The sequence below is a fragment of the Marmota monax genome, unplaced genomic scaffold, assembly GCF_021218885.2.
Source record: "Marmota monax isolate L192 unplaced genomic scaffold, Marmota_monax_Labrador192_F-V1.1 WCK01_AAM20220418_F8-fsc00149, whole genome shotgun sequence".
NCBI lineage: Eukaryota > Metazoa > Chordata > Mammalia > Rodentia > Sciuridae > Marmota > Marmota monax.
The window spans coordinates 4,009,796-4,024,625 of record NW_026693170.1 but is presented as its reverse complement, the minus strand read 5'-3'; the positions used below and the strand labels follow the sequence as shown (position 1 = coordinate 4,024,625).

Here is a 14,830-nt window from a genome sequence, read left to right as displayed (position 1 = left end):
GCGCGGGGCGGGGGCAACCCCCAGGGGGAGGGCATGGGGGGGCCACCGTCCTCATCTCGCGTGGGCGGGCTCCGAGGGGGGTCCCTTCAGCCCCGGGGGGAGGGGGCAGGCACCCCGGCTCCGCCCCGTGGACAGGGTGCTGCCTCCTGGCGGCTGAGCCATACTAGAGCGGGTGGCGGAGATTAGCGGTGGCTTTGGGGGTTGGTGTTGGGTCATCGAGAAAATGCAGACCTGGCAGGGAGGGCTCAATGGGAGATCAGGGATAAAGGGAGAGGGGATCCGAGGAGGGGGACCCAGAAGGGGAAGAAAGTGAGAAACTGGGACAGGAGATGACTTCTGACTTCTGTCACGAGATGGAGGCATGAAGAGAGAAGGTGTCGGTGAAAGGCTGGGCAACAGGACATGTGACAGATGAAGGCGATCAGGAAGGCACCACACCTGTAAGAACTGCTTGCCTTTATTGAATACCTCCTATGTGCCAAGCAGCCTCTTACCCCCCTACCCCTGTGGCCCTCATACTGTCCTAGTGTGACAGAGTGGAAAACTGTGCCTCCAGGGTGCAGTTACTGGCCTAGGACAGAAGCGGGGCCATGCATTGGCTGGAATGAGGTCTGACAGTCTCCAGAGCCGCTGATCTTGACCCCTGAGCCATCCTGCCCTCACCAGGTATCCAGGGCTATGGATGAGGACCAGGGTCCCTCAGCACTCCACTCCATAGCGGTCAAAGTGGCGCAGCAGCAGGCCAATCTCAAGGTGCACAGTGCCACCTGCAGCTGTGTGCAGACGATACCGGTCCGCCCCACTGTAGATAGTGTCTGCATGCAGCAGCTGTGGCCCACCACCCACAAAGGCCCTCGCCAGCTGCTCTCTCCAGCTGCCCAGGGGCCGCCAAGTGGGGCATTCCAGATGGTGGGTGCCTGGGCTGCTGGGCACATGGCAAAAGCCATAGCCTGCCAGCTGGCAGCGGCCAAAGCTGTCCTGGGACCACACCTGGAGATGGAGTCGGGGCCAACCTGCAGAATAGGATGGAGAGAAGAAAACGAGGGATGGTAGTACCCAGCTTCCTGCTCCTGGGTCCCCACCTCCCTGATACCATTGAAGACTCTGGACCCAGTTCTTTCCCCTCAGGGTTTTGCCCTAGCCTCCTCTCTGGGTTCCCAACTCCTAATTCAATGCCACACAGCAGCCAAAGGGATCTCTCTAAATCCATGTTACTCCCCTGCTCAAAACTCTTCCATAGCTCCCCAGTGCCCTCAGTACAAAGTCCAACCTCCTCAATATTCAAGGTCCTTCAGATATGGCCTCTCTATGAGTGCCTCCTCAAAGTTTCCCTGTCAGGGCAGCCCACTGCTCCTCTAGGTCCCAGGTCAGTGTCTTGGGCCTTGTCCTGGACGTCTTCTGCCTTCCCTCCTCTTAGCACGGTCCTGTTCTCCCACTCTGGGCTCAGGGCCTTCATTCTTGCCCTGTCTTATCTACCCCCCTCTGGCAGCTGGAAGCATCTTTCTGCTCTTCCATACACTTGCCAGAGTCCTCAGATACAGTTCAGCTCCTCAGCCTGGTAGTCAAAGTCTTGGAGACCCAAGCCATCTCACCCTGTATTCTGAGCCCCTCCTCTGTGCTAGGTCTTGTCTTAGAGCTGGGGACACAGTGGTGAGCACAGCAGACAAAAATCTCTGCCCTCTGAGGCTGACATCCTAGACAACTGAACATAGTAAATAAGCAAATTATAGGGTACGTCAGATGGTGATAACTGCTCTGGAGAAAAATAAATCTGGGTGGGGTGGAGATGGGGATAAAGCCTGGGAAAGGAAAGGATCAAGAAAGCTTCACTAAGAAGATGACAGTTGAGCAATTGCCTAAAGGAGGGAAGGGAGTGAGTCAGGAGCCACCAGAAGGCTCAACAGTGGGATGTGACCTGACTTAGGTGATCACAAGGCTACGCTGGTTGGTGGGAGACATAGACCTCGGGGCTTGGGGCTGGGAGCACAGTGAAGATGTTACTGAATGACCAAGGTGAAGATGATGATGGAGATCAGATGCTAGGCAGAAAGTGGGTGAGAAGAGTACATGTTAGGCTGTATTAGGTAGAGCCAGCAGGGTTTCCTGATGGACGGGCGGGGGGCTGAGAAGGGAGAAGGCAAGGAAGACACCAGCACTGGGGGGCTAGAGAGCTGAACCAAATCACACCCATACGGCAGCCAGAAAGACCTTTTAAAAGCAAAATCTGACTTGTTCCTCACCTGCTCTAGCTCCTGAGCACTTCTGAATGGCCTCAGTCCTCAGTCTGGCATTCAAGGCCCTGCATGGCCCGTCCCCTCTTCCCTTGCTGTCCCTCCACTCACCCACAGTCCTCAAAATACCTGCTCACTCTCCCCTTGGAACCTTCCATACACAGCTATCCGTGCGCAGGACTCTTCCACCTTGCCAGCTTCTCTGGCCCTTCACAGCAAAGCTCAAGCCCCTCAGGAGACCTCTGTGACCTCCCTGACAGGCTCAAACACCTCTTCTGGGCTCCCTCTGGTCTCCCACAATCCCCTATCCTAGCCCTGCCCTCTTTGGGCTGTTCCTGTCTAGAGGCAGGTCGGTCTCCCCTACAGGATGGTGCCCCTGAGGACAGGGCAGGGGGTGGGGCTCTCTGGATCACAGACGTCTCCCTCGCATCACCAACACAGGCTGGGGCCAGGGCAGGCAGGCAGTGAACAGTATTGATATTGTGAAATATACAGCACCTCTCCCCAGGCTATTTTCTGGAATCTACTGCATTTTCTACCAGAAAAGGCTTTATATCCACCTCCTCCCCTGAATACTCATTTCCCCTTAGAGCAGCACCTCTGTTCTCAAGCTGAGGAGTCCCTGCCCCTCACTGGGGGCCCTCCTCCCTTTCTACTGCTCATAAACCGCACACACACCCTTATCGGGCTTCCCTACTTACTGGAGGCTCTTCCATTGTCTCTACTTGAAGGCCACCACCCCTCCCATCCTGACCCCACTTTCTCATCTCCCCTCCACCCCTGGCTTCTGTTCCATCCCACATATTTGGGACCTACAGTAGGACAGGCCTAGGAAGGCCTTAACACAGCCTCTCAGGGCAGTGGTTAGGAAAGGGACACACAAGATATGGAGAGCAGGACAAGAAGTGGTGTTCCCAGTTTCATCTGCTTTGGGTACTATAAGTCCCCCTCTCCGTCCCTGGTCCCAGGGCCCAGGCCTGGTACTCACCTTGGAGACCTTTGGTAGCGAAATGCAGGTCTATGGGGTGAGACCAATAGGCCATGTCCCCTACCTGAGGGGTGTCCACCTGTGTCTGGCCTTCCCGCACACCTGACAGGAGCTTCCATGCCGCCCCTGCGAGGAGAGGAGCTGAGATGTAGACGGAGGTGGGGGACAGCCTTCAGGAAGAGCATTTGGAGGTGAGGGGAGGAGTTATAAAGTGGGGCTCTGGAGCAAAAATGTCTGGATCCAAATCTGGGCACTTTCTCTTTTTGCCTGTGCAACCTTGGGCAAGTTACTTTACTCTGTCTCAGTCTCCCCATCTGCAAAATGAATAATGCATAATAATGCAGCCTCATAATTTTGAGAAGATTCATAATAAGTGTTGGAATAAAACGTCTCAACATTTTAGAGTTTTTTTTTTTTGTGTGTGTGTGTGTGTATATGTGTGTGTGCTAGAGATTGAATCCTTGTGCATGCTAAATTGAGCTATACCCCAGCCCAATCGCAATATATAGTACAGGGACTGAACCCAAGGGGGCGCTTAACAACTGAGCCACATCCCCAACCCTTTTTATTTTTGATTTTGAGACAGGATCTTGCTAAGTTGCTGAGGCTGACTTTGAATCTGTGATCCTCCTACCTCAGCCTCCTGAGCTGCTGGGATTACAGACATGTGCCACCACACTCAGCTACAATACCATCTTATTACTATTTTCACCCAATATTCAGAGGCCTGGTCCAAGAACTAATATGCAACTGGGCTGGGGTTATGGCTCAGTGGTAGAGTACTTACCTAGCAAGTACAAGGCCCTGGGTTCGAGTCTCAGCACCACATAAAAATAAGTAAACAAAATGGGGGTATTGTGTCCAACTACAACTAAAAAAATCAATTAAAAAAAAAAAAGATGCAGCTAACAGTACCCTCCAGAAGCACGTGATGAAAAACACATATTAACAATGATCCTACTGAGAAGTGATAAGAATGGGGAACAAGAGCACTGAGCACTTACTAAATGCCAGATACTAGACTAAGGTCTTCAGACAATGCATTCATTTAATCTGCCCTTTAGAATTTTTTTGGGGGGGGATATTGGGAATTGAATCCTGGGGCACTTAGCCACTGAGCCACACCCTAGCCCTTTTTATTTTTTGAGGCAACATAGCAAAATTGCTTAGGGCCTCACTAAATTGCTGAGGTTGGCTTTGAACTTGCAATCCTCCTGCTGCAGCATCCTGGTCTGCTGGAATTACAGGAATGTGCTATCTTGCTTGGCCCTTCAATCTCCAACCTATCCGCCCCAGTTTACAGGCTCCCTACCATGGTCCACAAGGCCCCTTACGCTGCAACCCATCCCCACCTCCCTGAACTCACGTCCCATCACCATCCTCCAGCCTCCCTGGTCCCATTTCTGTTCTGCCTCAAGTCCTTTGCAACAGCTGTTTCTTCTCCCTAGAAAGCTCTGCTCCTGGATGTCCCCATTCCTAGCTTTTTTCATCCTTCAGCTCAAGTGCCACTTCCACAGAGGACCTCTTTCTGACTTTTCTATTAAAACTAGCTCCTATCACATTCATCCCATTTCCTTTTTTCCTCGAACTTACAATGATCTGTAGTCATTGTGACCATTTCTTTATCTGCTTATTTATTTTCTGACTCCCCAACTGAAGAAAGGACAACATCTGAAAGAAAGGACAACATCTGCCTGGGATCAAAAAGCCCAGGAATGGTTGGGTCCAGACTGGAAATAAAGTCTGATTCCAAATCCTGCCTTTTATCCACTCAACTGCAGGATCTCAATTTCCCAGAAAATCTCAACTGCTACCACTTGGCAGTAAAATTGGGAAGGACCCAGGACTGAAGGGATGACAATGGCAATAGACACATCTATTTTGTGGGCACAGTGCTTTACAAACAAGACCACATTAAAGCCTTACACGAGCCAGGCAAACACTTCCTAGTCCAGGTCCTATTTTAAGTGCGTTGATAATCATTTAGTAATGACAACAACCAGCAGAGGTTCAGTATTATTATTCACGTTGTACCAACAAGGGAATAAAGGCAAAGAGAAATGCCCAAGATCACATAATAAGCAACAACTGGCTTCGAACACAGCAAGTCTGATCTCTGAGCTCTGCTGCCTCTTAGCTGCTATTAGCTTCATTTACAGATGAGGAAACAGGTACAGGAGAGATCAAGTCCAAAGGCTGCCAAATAATAACTGGGGGAGTTAGTATTTGAACCCAGATCTGGCAGTCTATGAACCTAGCCATTACACTGTACCACTACATACAGGACCTCAGATAGGAGGCATGGAAAAGGGGGCCTCCAAGGTCCCTCCTGGGCCTGTGGGAACAGACCTGGACGACTGCCAGAATGAGGTCCACAGAATCATGAATACCAGAGAGTGGCCCCTCTTCTGTAAATCTAGGATGGAAGCTTTTACTTTGCAATAAACAACAGAGAGTGTTCATCAAAGATGGGGGGTCTCTGGGCACCCCAAAGATTGTGAGTGGAATCCAAATGAGAGAGTTACGGCTGTTTTGGAGGAATGGAAATGTGTGTATGGAGGGTTCAAGCATATAGTCCCACATCCGTGGGGCTGTAAGCTCAGAGGATGGGAACCAGAGACCCCAGAAATAGGATGGAAAGGGATAAGACTGGAAACAGAGTGTGTTCTGAACCAGGAGTCCTGAGAGCCAACGAAAAGAGAGAAGCCGGCACTGACTCAGGGAGTCAAAGGAGTGTGGAGCCATAAGCTGGGGGTGGGGTGTTTTGATGGGGAGATGAACCAGGCCCCGGGAAAAATACCTGTGTGGATGCCCCACTTGCAGAAGAGGCTACTTTCAGAGAAACCGGTGGCCCCCACGATCTGCCCAATCACGTGCACCTCAGCCATGACCCTGGGAGGAGAAAAATATAATCATAGCTGTGAGGTAAGTGTGCTATTTCCATCTGACTAGGAAACTGAGATCCACCACGTATAGAGCAGTACTAGGATTCCAAACTGGTTTTGTCAACCCACTGGCGCTGTGGTCTTAACCACAGATCCTAAGTCAACAACCAGCCTTCCCAGGAAAGCCTGAGGAAAATAGAGAGGGCACCCTGGGTTAGGAATCCGGCGCCTATCTCTGCCCCGCCTAAAATAAACCTCCTTCAATGGATCAGTCCTGCGGAAAGCTCCTCCCCCATAGACAACGACTCCGCCCACTACCCCCAAAGTCCCGCCCAGTCGCGTCAGAACGGCCCCTAAGCTCCGTGGGGCGCATGCGTCTAAAATTCAGGGCCGTCGTAGCCCCGCCTCTAAGGTCGGCGCGTGCGTAATTCCTACCTCAGCGCACTTAACGGTTAGGAGGCGAAGGCAGCAGTGAAGATTGTAGCGCATGGGCCTGACCAGTCCTTTTCTCCGCGGGCGCCAACCAGGCCTGGATCGCGTATCTCCCAGGACCTTCCTGACAGCGAGAGATCTGAGGCACAACACTTACGCGGCCGCGCGCTCGCCTGGGGTTCCCTGGTTGTTGCTAAGGCAACTGCAGGCCCCGCCCCTGACCTTGATCCCGCCCTGCGCGCTGCTGATTGGCGGTATCTGTTATTGGAGGTGGGGCGGAGGTGTGATAGACATTTTCTCGCTCGCTCTCGTTCCATTTTGGGAAAATAGCGTTTCTCTTTCTCGCGCCCAGTGGAAACCTTTGGGGGCGTGGCTGGGCAGTTGCCATCTGGGTAGTGTTTGAGGAAGTTTTAGTGCCTACCGTTTGTGCAGGTGCCTTCTTTATTTCTTTATTGATGCTTTGTACCCCCATTTCCCCCCAGAAACACCATCAAATTTCTTTCCTGTCCAGGACCACAAAAAGTCAGAGAATCAGCAGGATCAGTGGAGAATTCCACCCCGGGACATTGGGTACATCCTCCTAGGAAAAAATTCATTCCGACCAGAAAAGTCGGGGATTGGGTTTTCCTTCGGTCTTCACAGTGCCTCCAGGCTTTTCTGAAAGACTCATCAGTCCAACTTCCTTCTCCTACACTCTGCCAAGTTCTTTGTAGTGCTGAGTCTGAGTAAAGGGGGTGGAGTGAGGATGACAAATGAGGAACTAGGCCCCTTTCCCTAAACCTTGGTTTTGTTGGGGGTGCTGGGCAAAGAATCCAGGACCTCATGCATGCCAGTCTCTACCACTGAACTACTGCCCTAGTCCTGAAAGTCTTGCTTCCCATGATATTGCTGCCAGTAATTTGTCCTGTGACCCTACTGGGCACTAAGTCTCAGTTATTTTGTCCAGGTAGCGAGCACACATCATGATACTCAGCCTGAATTCCTTAGCAGTGTCTTTCCTATCTTCTAAATTAGTTGAACCTTGCTCCTTTAGTCTTTCAAGCCAGACCAGAATGGTGAGAACTTATTTCCTCCTTTTCAGAAACACACACACATATCCACTCAAAAGTTAGGGTCACCGACTCCAAATTACAAGGAAGGGGCAACATTTCAATAGGAAAATCCTTTCTTAAACACTGTAATTCAATAGAATGTTTCATTAACAGATAAATTTAAAAGCTCCCTTTTAGTTAGTATCCTCTTTGCCAGCCCAGGCTTTTCTTTCTTTCTTCTTTTTCTTTTTTTCTTGGTACTGGAGTTTGAACCCAGGGGTGCTTGACCACTTAGCCGTATCTCCAACCCTTTTTATGTATTTTATTTAGAGACAGGCTGTCATTGTATTGCTTAGGGTCTTCCTAAATTGCTGTGGCTGGCTTTGAATTCTCGATTCTCCTGCCTCAGCTTCCTGAGCTGCTGGGATTGCAAGTGTGCACCACCACAACAGGCTAAACTAGGCATCTTTGTATGTTAAATCCTTCAATCCTCACAAACATTCCAAGGGATGGGTAATATTTATCAGTTTTTTTATTTAAGATCAAGAAATTAAGAAGAAAAAAAAAAGAGAGGCTGGGGTTGTGGCTCAGTGGTGAAGTGCTTGCCTAGCATGTGTTAGGCACTGGATTTAATTCCCAGCACTGCATATAAATAAATGAATAAAATGAAGGTCCATCAACATCTAAAAAAATCTTAAAAAAAAAAAAAAGAAATTAAGGCAAAATCATGGGCCTGAAGCCAAATTGATCATAGATGGCCCTGACCCTTTCCCTAAACCTTACATTCTGACCCTATGCCATCTTGCCTTTTTGATAAATGTCCCTCGGTATTATAGAAATATGAATATTATGCTTCAGTGACATCCTAAGCTGTCATTTTCTACATCCAACCAGTTATCAAGTCTTGTCAATGTTCCTTCTTTTAAATATTTTCCTTCAATTGGTTTCTTCCCCACTGGTTGATGTGAGTGACTAAGAAGTGGTCACAAGTATATTGCCAGGGCTTAAATCTTGGTTCAGTCCCTTCTGTGTGACTTTTAGCTTCTGTGTGCCTCAGTTTCCTTATCTGTAACAGGAGGGTGAATTATAATACTCAATCTATAGGATTATCATCAAATTTAATTCATTTAGGCTGGAAATATAGCTCAGTTGGTAGAGTGCTTGCCTTGTATGCACAAGGCCCTAGGTTCAATCCCCAGCAACACACACACAAACACACACAGATTTAATGAGTTAGAGCCTCAGGCAGGAGGATCACAAGTTTGAGGCAAGCCTCTACAATTTAATGAGACCCTCAGCAACTTATCTAGACCCTGTCTCAAAATAAAAATATGGGCAGAGATATAGCTCAGTGGTAAGGTACCCCTGGGTTCAATCGCCAGTGCCCACCCCCCAAGAAAAGATTTTATGTGTTAATATATGAGGCTATTTTAAAATGTCCAAAAGTTTTAGGGAGCTCCTTTAAGTGGGTGGAGACTCTCTTTTCATGTGGATGAACTTAATAGCCAATAGAATATTGTAGATGTCTTGTTCTGTGACTTCCAAGATTAGGTCATAAAGGGCATTGAGACTTGTATCTGGTTCTTTCTTTCAATCTCTTTTCTGTAGCAGGTCAGCCTCTATGTGGTGAAGACAGTGAAGCAGCCAACTGAGAGACACAAATGAGGATGAACAAGGGTGTCCTGTCAACAACCATAACTATCTGAGCAACCCATCCGGGAAGCAGATTTTCCAGCCCTAATCAAGTCTTTGGATGACTATAGCCCTAGGCAACACTTTAATCATATCTTCCTGAGAGACCCTGAACCACCAGCTAAGCCAGACTCCTGACTTACAAAAACTGTGTGAGATAATAAATATTTGTTGTTTTAAGCCACTAAGTTTTGGGAGTGATTTTCATGCAGCAGTGGATAACTAATATAAATATGTAATAAATTTGGGACAGTGCCTTGTGTATAAAAAACACTGTAAATGTTAAGTTTGCTATTCATGGTTTTTATTAATATTGTTACTGGAATGGCATCATGTACATCTTCTTTTTATAAGAAACACATTGCATTTATCCATTTACTTTTTTGTTTGTTTGTTTTGTACAAGGAATTGAATCCAGGGCCTCCTGTATCCTAGGCAAGTGGTCTGCCATTGAGCTATACCCCAGACCTTTTTACATTTTTGTTTTGAGGCAGGGTCATGTTAAATTGTCAAGGCTCATCTCAAATTTGTGATCCACCTGCCTCAGCCTCCTGACTAGGTGGGATTATAGACATGTGCCTCCTCACCTGACTACTAAAAAAAAAAAAATTTTTTTTTTTTTTTTTGCTGTCTTGGGGATTGAACCCAAGGCCTCACACATGCTAGGCAAGCACTCTACCACTCAGTCAAATCTCCAACCTAAGAATTTTAACTAAAGGTTTAAATAAATACAGGACTGGGGATCTAGCTCAGGGATAGAATGCTTGCCTAGAATGCATAGGCACTGCGTTCTTTAATACGCCAAAACTGCAAAATAAATAAAATTTCTTTTAATTGTAGTAAAATTTATTTTTTATTTTTTTGTAGTAAAATTTACACAGAAAATTTACTATCTCAGCCATTTTTAGCTGCATAGTTCAATAGTGTTAACTACATTCACATTGTTGTGCAACCAGTCCCCAGAACTCTTTATCTTGCAAAACTGTAACTATAAACAATTCTCTCCCATATTCCCCTTTCTCCCAGCCCCTGATAACCACTATTCTACTTTCTGTAAGGTTAGGCAGTGGCGGCAACCAAAAGGAGGCAGATTTTAAAAGGCCACTGAATGAGGCTTTATTAACACTCACTCCCGGGCGGAACTCCATCAGACCCACAGAGTGGACAGGAGGAGGGGCTGAGGGGAAACCCCATGGGGCTCGACAGGACTGGAATTTGATGGGGCAGGAAGGGAAGGGCTTGGGACAGGAAAAGGGATTTTTAGAATCCCTTGTCCCAGTGGAGTTGGTCAGGAGAACTGGCTGAGATCCAGGATTGGCCAGGAGACCCTGCTGATTGACAGGTGGTTCCATTGGTGCCTGATGTTTCTTTTGCACCCACGGGCTGCTTGGTACTTTGTTCCTAAGTCACCGCCACCGACTTTACATTCAGGCCTTTTTGATGATATAGGGTGGCAAATTTCATCTGCCTACTTCTTGCTGGCTAGGGGCTTGGGGTGGGGTGGGGGGAAGGGGGTGGCTCTGGTGTTGGTTCCTTGGGGAGGCTACTGTAGGGGTGTAGGAGCATCTGGTTGTAGGTCACTCTGGCAATTTCACTCAAGCTAACCTGAGGAGGCAGGGAGCAATCATTAATAGAAATCCTATTACTAACATAGGAGTGAGAATGGGAGTCAGCCACGTAATGAGGGCAGAGTTTAGCCAGCCTGGCCAGGGGTCGTTTGTTGCTGTTTAAGCCTTTCACCCAACCGACAGAGGGTGTCGACATTCTTTTCAACCAATCCAGTTTCTTTCTTTCTTTTTTTTTTTTAAGAGAAATTTTTAATATTTATTTTTTAGTTTTCGGCAGACACAACATCTTTGTTTGTATGTGGTGCTGAGGATCGAACCCCGGGCCGCACGCATGCCAGGCGAGCATGCTACCACTTGAGCCACATCCCCAGCCCTCGACCAATCCAGTTTCATTGAAATAATAGCAGCATTCTTCTTTCAGGAATAGACAGGTTCCTCCTTTGTCTGCTGTCAGGAGATGGAGGACTCCACGGTGCTGTGATGAAACTTGGGCAATGGATGTTATTTGCCTTTGTAGGGAAGTGAGAGAGGCGGCCGATGCCTCTGCCCCTTCCTAAAGTTGTTGTTCAAGCTTCTGAGTAGCGGTTACTGCAGAACCAAGTCCTCCTGCCCCTGGTTTGAAGGCAGCAAGTGAGGAGGCCAGGGAGAGTCCAACCCCTATTGCTAGAGAGACGGCCCATCTTTCCCTGGAAAAGGAGGTGGTAACAAGCCATGTTAATTCAGCCTCACTGTACAGAGTTAATTGGGGGAAGGAACACAAAAAGCAAAGGACATGTTGAGGCTTAGATTTTTTGTTAGGGTACCACTGCACCAGGAAAAGAACCCTGGCAGAACAAAGGTTGGGGAAGAAATCTGAAAGAATGATTGGGTCACAGGGTGCTGAACCAGAGGCAGTGTAGCAGTAGGGGAAATTCCCTGATGAATTACAAAAAAGAGGGACTTCCTCAAAGGCTGGAGAGGGGGGTCCTTAGGGTCTAGTTGAGGTGTTGAGAGAAGATCAATGGGAATCGCAGTTAACAGAGTACGATCCAAACCTGCGCAGAGGAAACAGTTGGAAATGTTATTAACTTTGCATAAATTGAGAAGCTGAAGGCCCTGATATATTAGGGCCATCCAGAGAAAGGGTCAGCTTTAGGATGGGCAACTGCATCCAGCTGGGGTTGGAGTTCCCTCTCTTGCTCCTGGATGGTTATGTGAATTTGAAGGAATAGTTGTATATAAGTTTTCCATAATCTGATAGGGGCTGAGGGGTGCTTGGCAAAACCCCAAGAATAAAACTTATCATCAACACCAGAAGCCCATTATTATAAGAGCACCTACCATAGGTGTCAGGCCAGCACTTACAAGATTCCTCAGTTTGATCTGATATAAAGCACAGCATTGCTGAACATAAGTGGGACGAGGTGGCCTGCTTGAACCCAGTAATGTTAAGGGTGACCGCCCGATTGCAGCCAGTGGAAGGGCAATCGCCTTGACCCGTAAACTGAGAGCAAGTGGTGCCATCCTGCTTCCGTGTCGCTTGGGTGTAGAAGCGCCATCTGTGGGTTGGGATAGAAGCTTGAGAGAGATTAAGGATTAGTAAAAGAAGAAGAGGGTTGGAGAGAAAACTTGAGTTTGGTGGGCCTCAGCGTGGTGGAAGTCCAGGACTGGACATTTGGAACGGTGCTTTCTTAAGGCAGGAGACATGGCACCAGGGGGAATGGCCCAGGAACTTGGCTGCCGTTGAGGGAGTAAGTATAACTGTAGGGGGTCCCATCCATCGAGGTTCCAATGATTGAGGATGCAGCTGTTGAAGTAAGACTGCGTCACCCGGTTGAAGAGGGTCCAATTCAGATCCTGGTGTGGTGCTGGGATAGAGGTAACAGATGGCACAGGAAGACACTGGTCTGCATGTTCTCTTAGGAGTTTGTGTAGAAGTGTGAGATAGGGCAGGTAGGACACAAGGGGAGGAGAAGTGACTGGAAAGCTTTGGTTGATTAAGGAAGGGCACCCATGGAGTAGCTACAAGAGGCTAAGGCCTGAGGGGGTTCTAGAGGCTGCCTGAATTCGGGTGAGGGCCAATGGGCAGGAGATTGGGCCAGGACAGCCTGAGTTCAATAGTAAGATTAGAGGGATGATCCTTGAAAGTGCCATTAGCCCTCTCAACCTGACCCAAGGATTGGGTTCAGTAGGGAATGTGGAGCCTCCAGTGATGTTGAGGCCTTTGGAGACTAGTCGAACAACCTGAGAAGTGAAGGTCGGACCATTGTCTGACTGGTTGGAGGCAGGAAGTCTGAACCTGGGAATGATCTGCTCAATGAGGACGGAAGCGACATTGTCAGCAGTTTCCCTGGAGGTAGGGAAGGCTTCTATCCAACTGTAAGAGAGTGCTGTCCCCAAGTCATAAGCAGTTAGATTCTGTGCCAAGGCTTGCCCAAAGAGGGGGGAACTATCCCTGAAGCCTTGGGGTACGACTGTCCATGTCAGCTGTTGAGACCTGAAGGATGTAGGGTCTTCCCATGTGAAGGCAAAGGGGTAATAAGGGTCAGGATGGAGGGGCACTGTAAAGAAGGCAGCTTTAAGATCCGGGATAGTAAAGTGAGTGGTCGAAGGGGGGATATGAGAAAGAAGAGTGTGAGGGTTGGGAACCAGCAGGTAGATGGGAATAACCGCCTCGTTAATTAGGAAGAGATCCTGGACTAAGTGATAGGCTCCCGAGGGTTTGCGCACCAGCAATAAGGGGGTGTTGCAGGGGGAGTCAGTAGGGATGAGGAATCCCTGGGCAAGTAACCCATTCCTCTGGTGATAAACCCATCAGTCTATGATGGGTTTAAGTCCCTCCCTGTGGGTTTTGTCGATGGGAAATTAGGAACACGAAGGAAATTTAGTTTGGGGTTTCAGCTGGATACGGACTGGCTTGTGGTGCGAGGCTATGACCAGCTTGGAGATGTCCCAGACCTGGGGATCAACTAGGTCAGGGGGCAATGGGACAGTAGGTACTGTCAGGTTTTTAGAGAGGGTAAGGATTAGAGACAGAAAGAGATAGATAGTAGTATTCTTGGGGTGTAGTTGGAGGGTGGCTCCTAGTAATTGGAGAACATCTCTGCCTAGGAGAGGAACCGGATAGGATGGAACGACCAGAAAAGAGTGTGTGAAAGGGTACAGGCCAGCTTAGTAGTTCGGTTTGGGGAGGAGGGTTTGCCGTCAATCTCCATAACTGAGACCTGGGAATGAAACAGAGGCCCAGAGTGGGTGAACAAGACAGAATAGGTAGCTCCCGTGTCCACAGGAAATTTATGGATACCCGCTACCTGGAGCATTAACTTGGGCTTGGTGAGGGTGATGGGGGTCCTTGAGTCGGGCTTCTTCAGTCTTCTGTGAGCCCCAATAGTTCAAGAGAAGGGACTGCCTGGCTGGTCATACCCCCACATGGAGGCACCAAGGAAGGGCCAGCCATGGGGCAGTCACTCTTCCAATGTCCTGTCTACTAACAAGTGAGGCGTGGCCTGGAAAGAGGCCTTGGGTTTAGGTATTAGCGAGCCCAGTGACCTTCGCATCCACATTTGAAGCAAGCCCCCCTGGTGGAGAGGAATGCTGGGTCCCCTGTGGAGCTCTTGCTTGAGCCATAGGCCTCAGGGTCGCTGCCAAGGCCTGGGTTTGGAGTGTTACCTTTTTCTGCAATGGAGCCTACTTGGCTAGTTCAGCTGACTCCTTCCGGACATGATAAACTTTAAAGGCCATCTTTACAGATCTCAGATAGGGGACTGAAGGCCCTCTTCAGCTCGTTTGAGCTTTTTTCTAATATCATGGGCCGATTGAGTAATAATGAAATGGGTTGCTCACACTGTAGCCCCAGAGGGAGTCTCAGGATCCAGTTTAGTATATTTGGTGAGGGCCTCCATAAGGCGGTTGAGAAATAAGGCTCTCATCTGGATCCTCTGTGATTTCTCTCAGCTTATCAAGGTTAACCACTGCCTGCATTGCTGCTATAAGGTCGGCGACCTAGTTGGCCATCTTGATAGTC

At 48.7% G+C, this 14,830-nt stretch overlaps 1 protein-coding gene and 1 long non-coding RNA gene across 2 annotated transcripts; one reads left to right on the top strand and one right to left on the bottom strand.

Annotated features, from left to right (window-relative positions):
* Nucleotides 1-439: 439 nt before the first annotated feature.
* B9d2 (B9 domain containing 2) lies at nt 440-6,678 on the bottom strand. Its single transcript, XM_046455660.2, has 4 exons — nt 6,540-6,678; nt 6,020-6,111; nt 3,220-3,345; nt 440-1,013 (listed from the first exon to the last, which is right to left on the bottom strand). The coding sequence occupies exons 2-4, from the start codon at nt 6,105-6,107 to the stop codon at nt 700-702; spliced, it is 528 nt and encodes a 175-aa protein (XP_046311616.1). The 5' UTR covers nt 6,108-6,111; nt 6,540-6,678; the 3' UTR covers nt 440-699.
* Nucleotides 6,670-9,637, top strand: LOC124100230 (uncharacterized). Its single transcript, XR_006854196.2, has 2 exons — nt 6,670-6,806; nt 9,179-9,637. It is a non-coding gene; the product is annotated as an uncharacterized LOC124100230 (long non-coding RNA).
* The last annotated feature ends 5,193 nt before the right edge of the window (nt 9,638-14,830 follow it).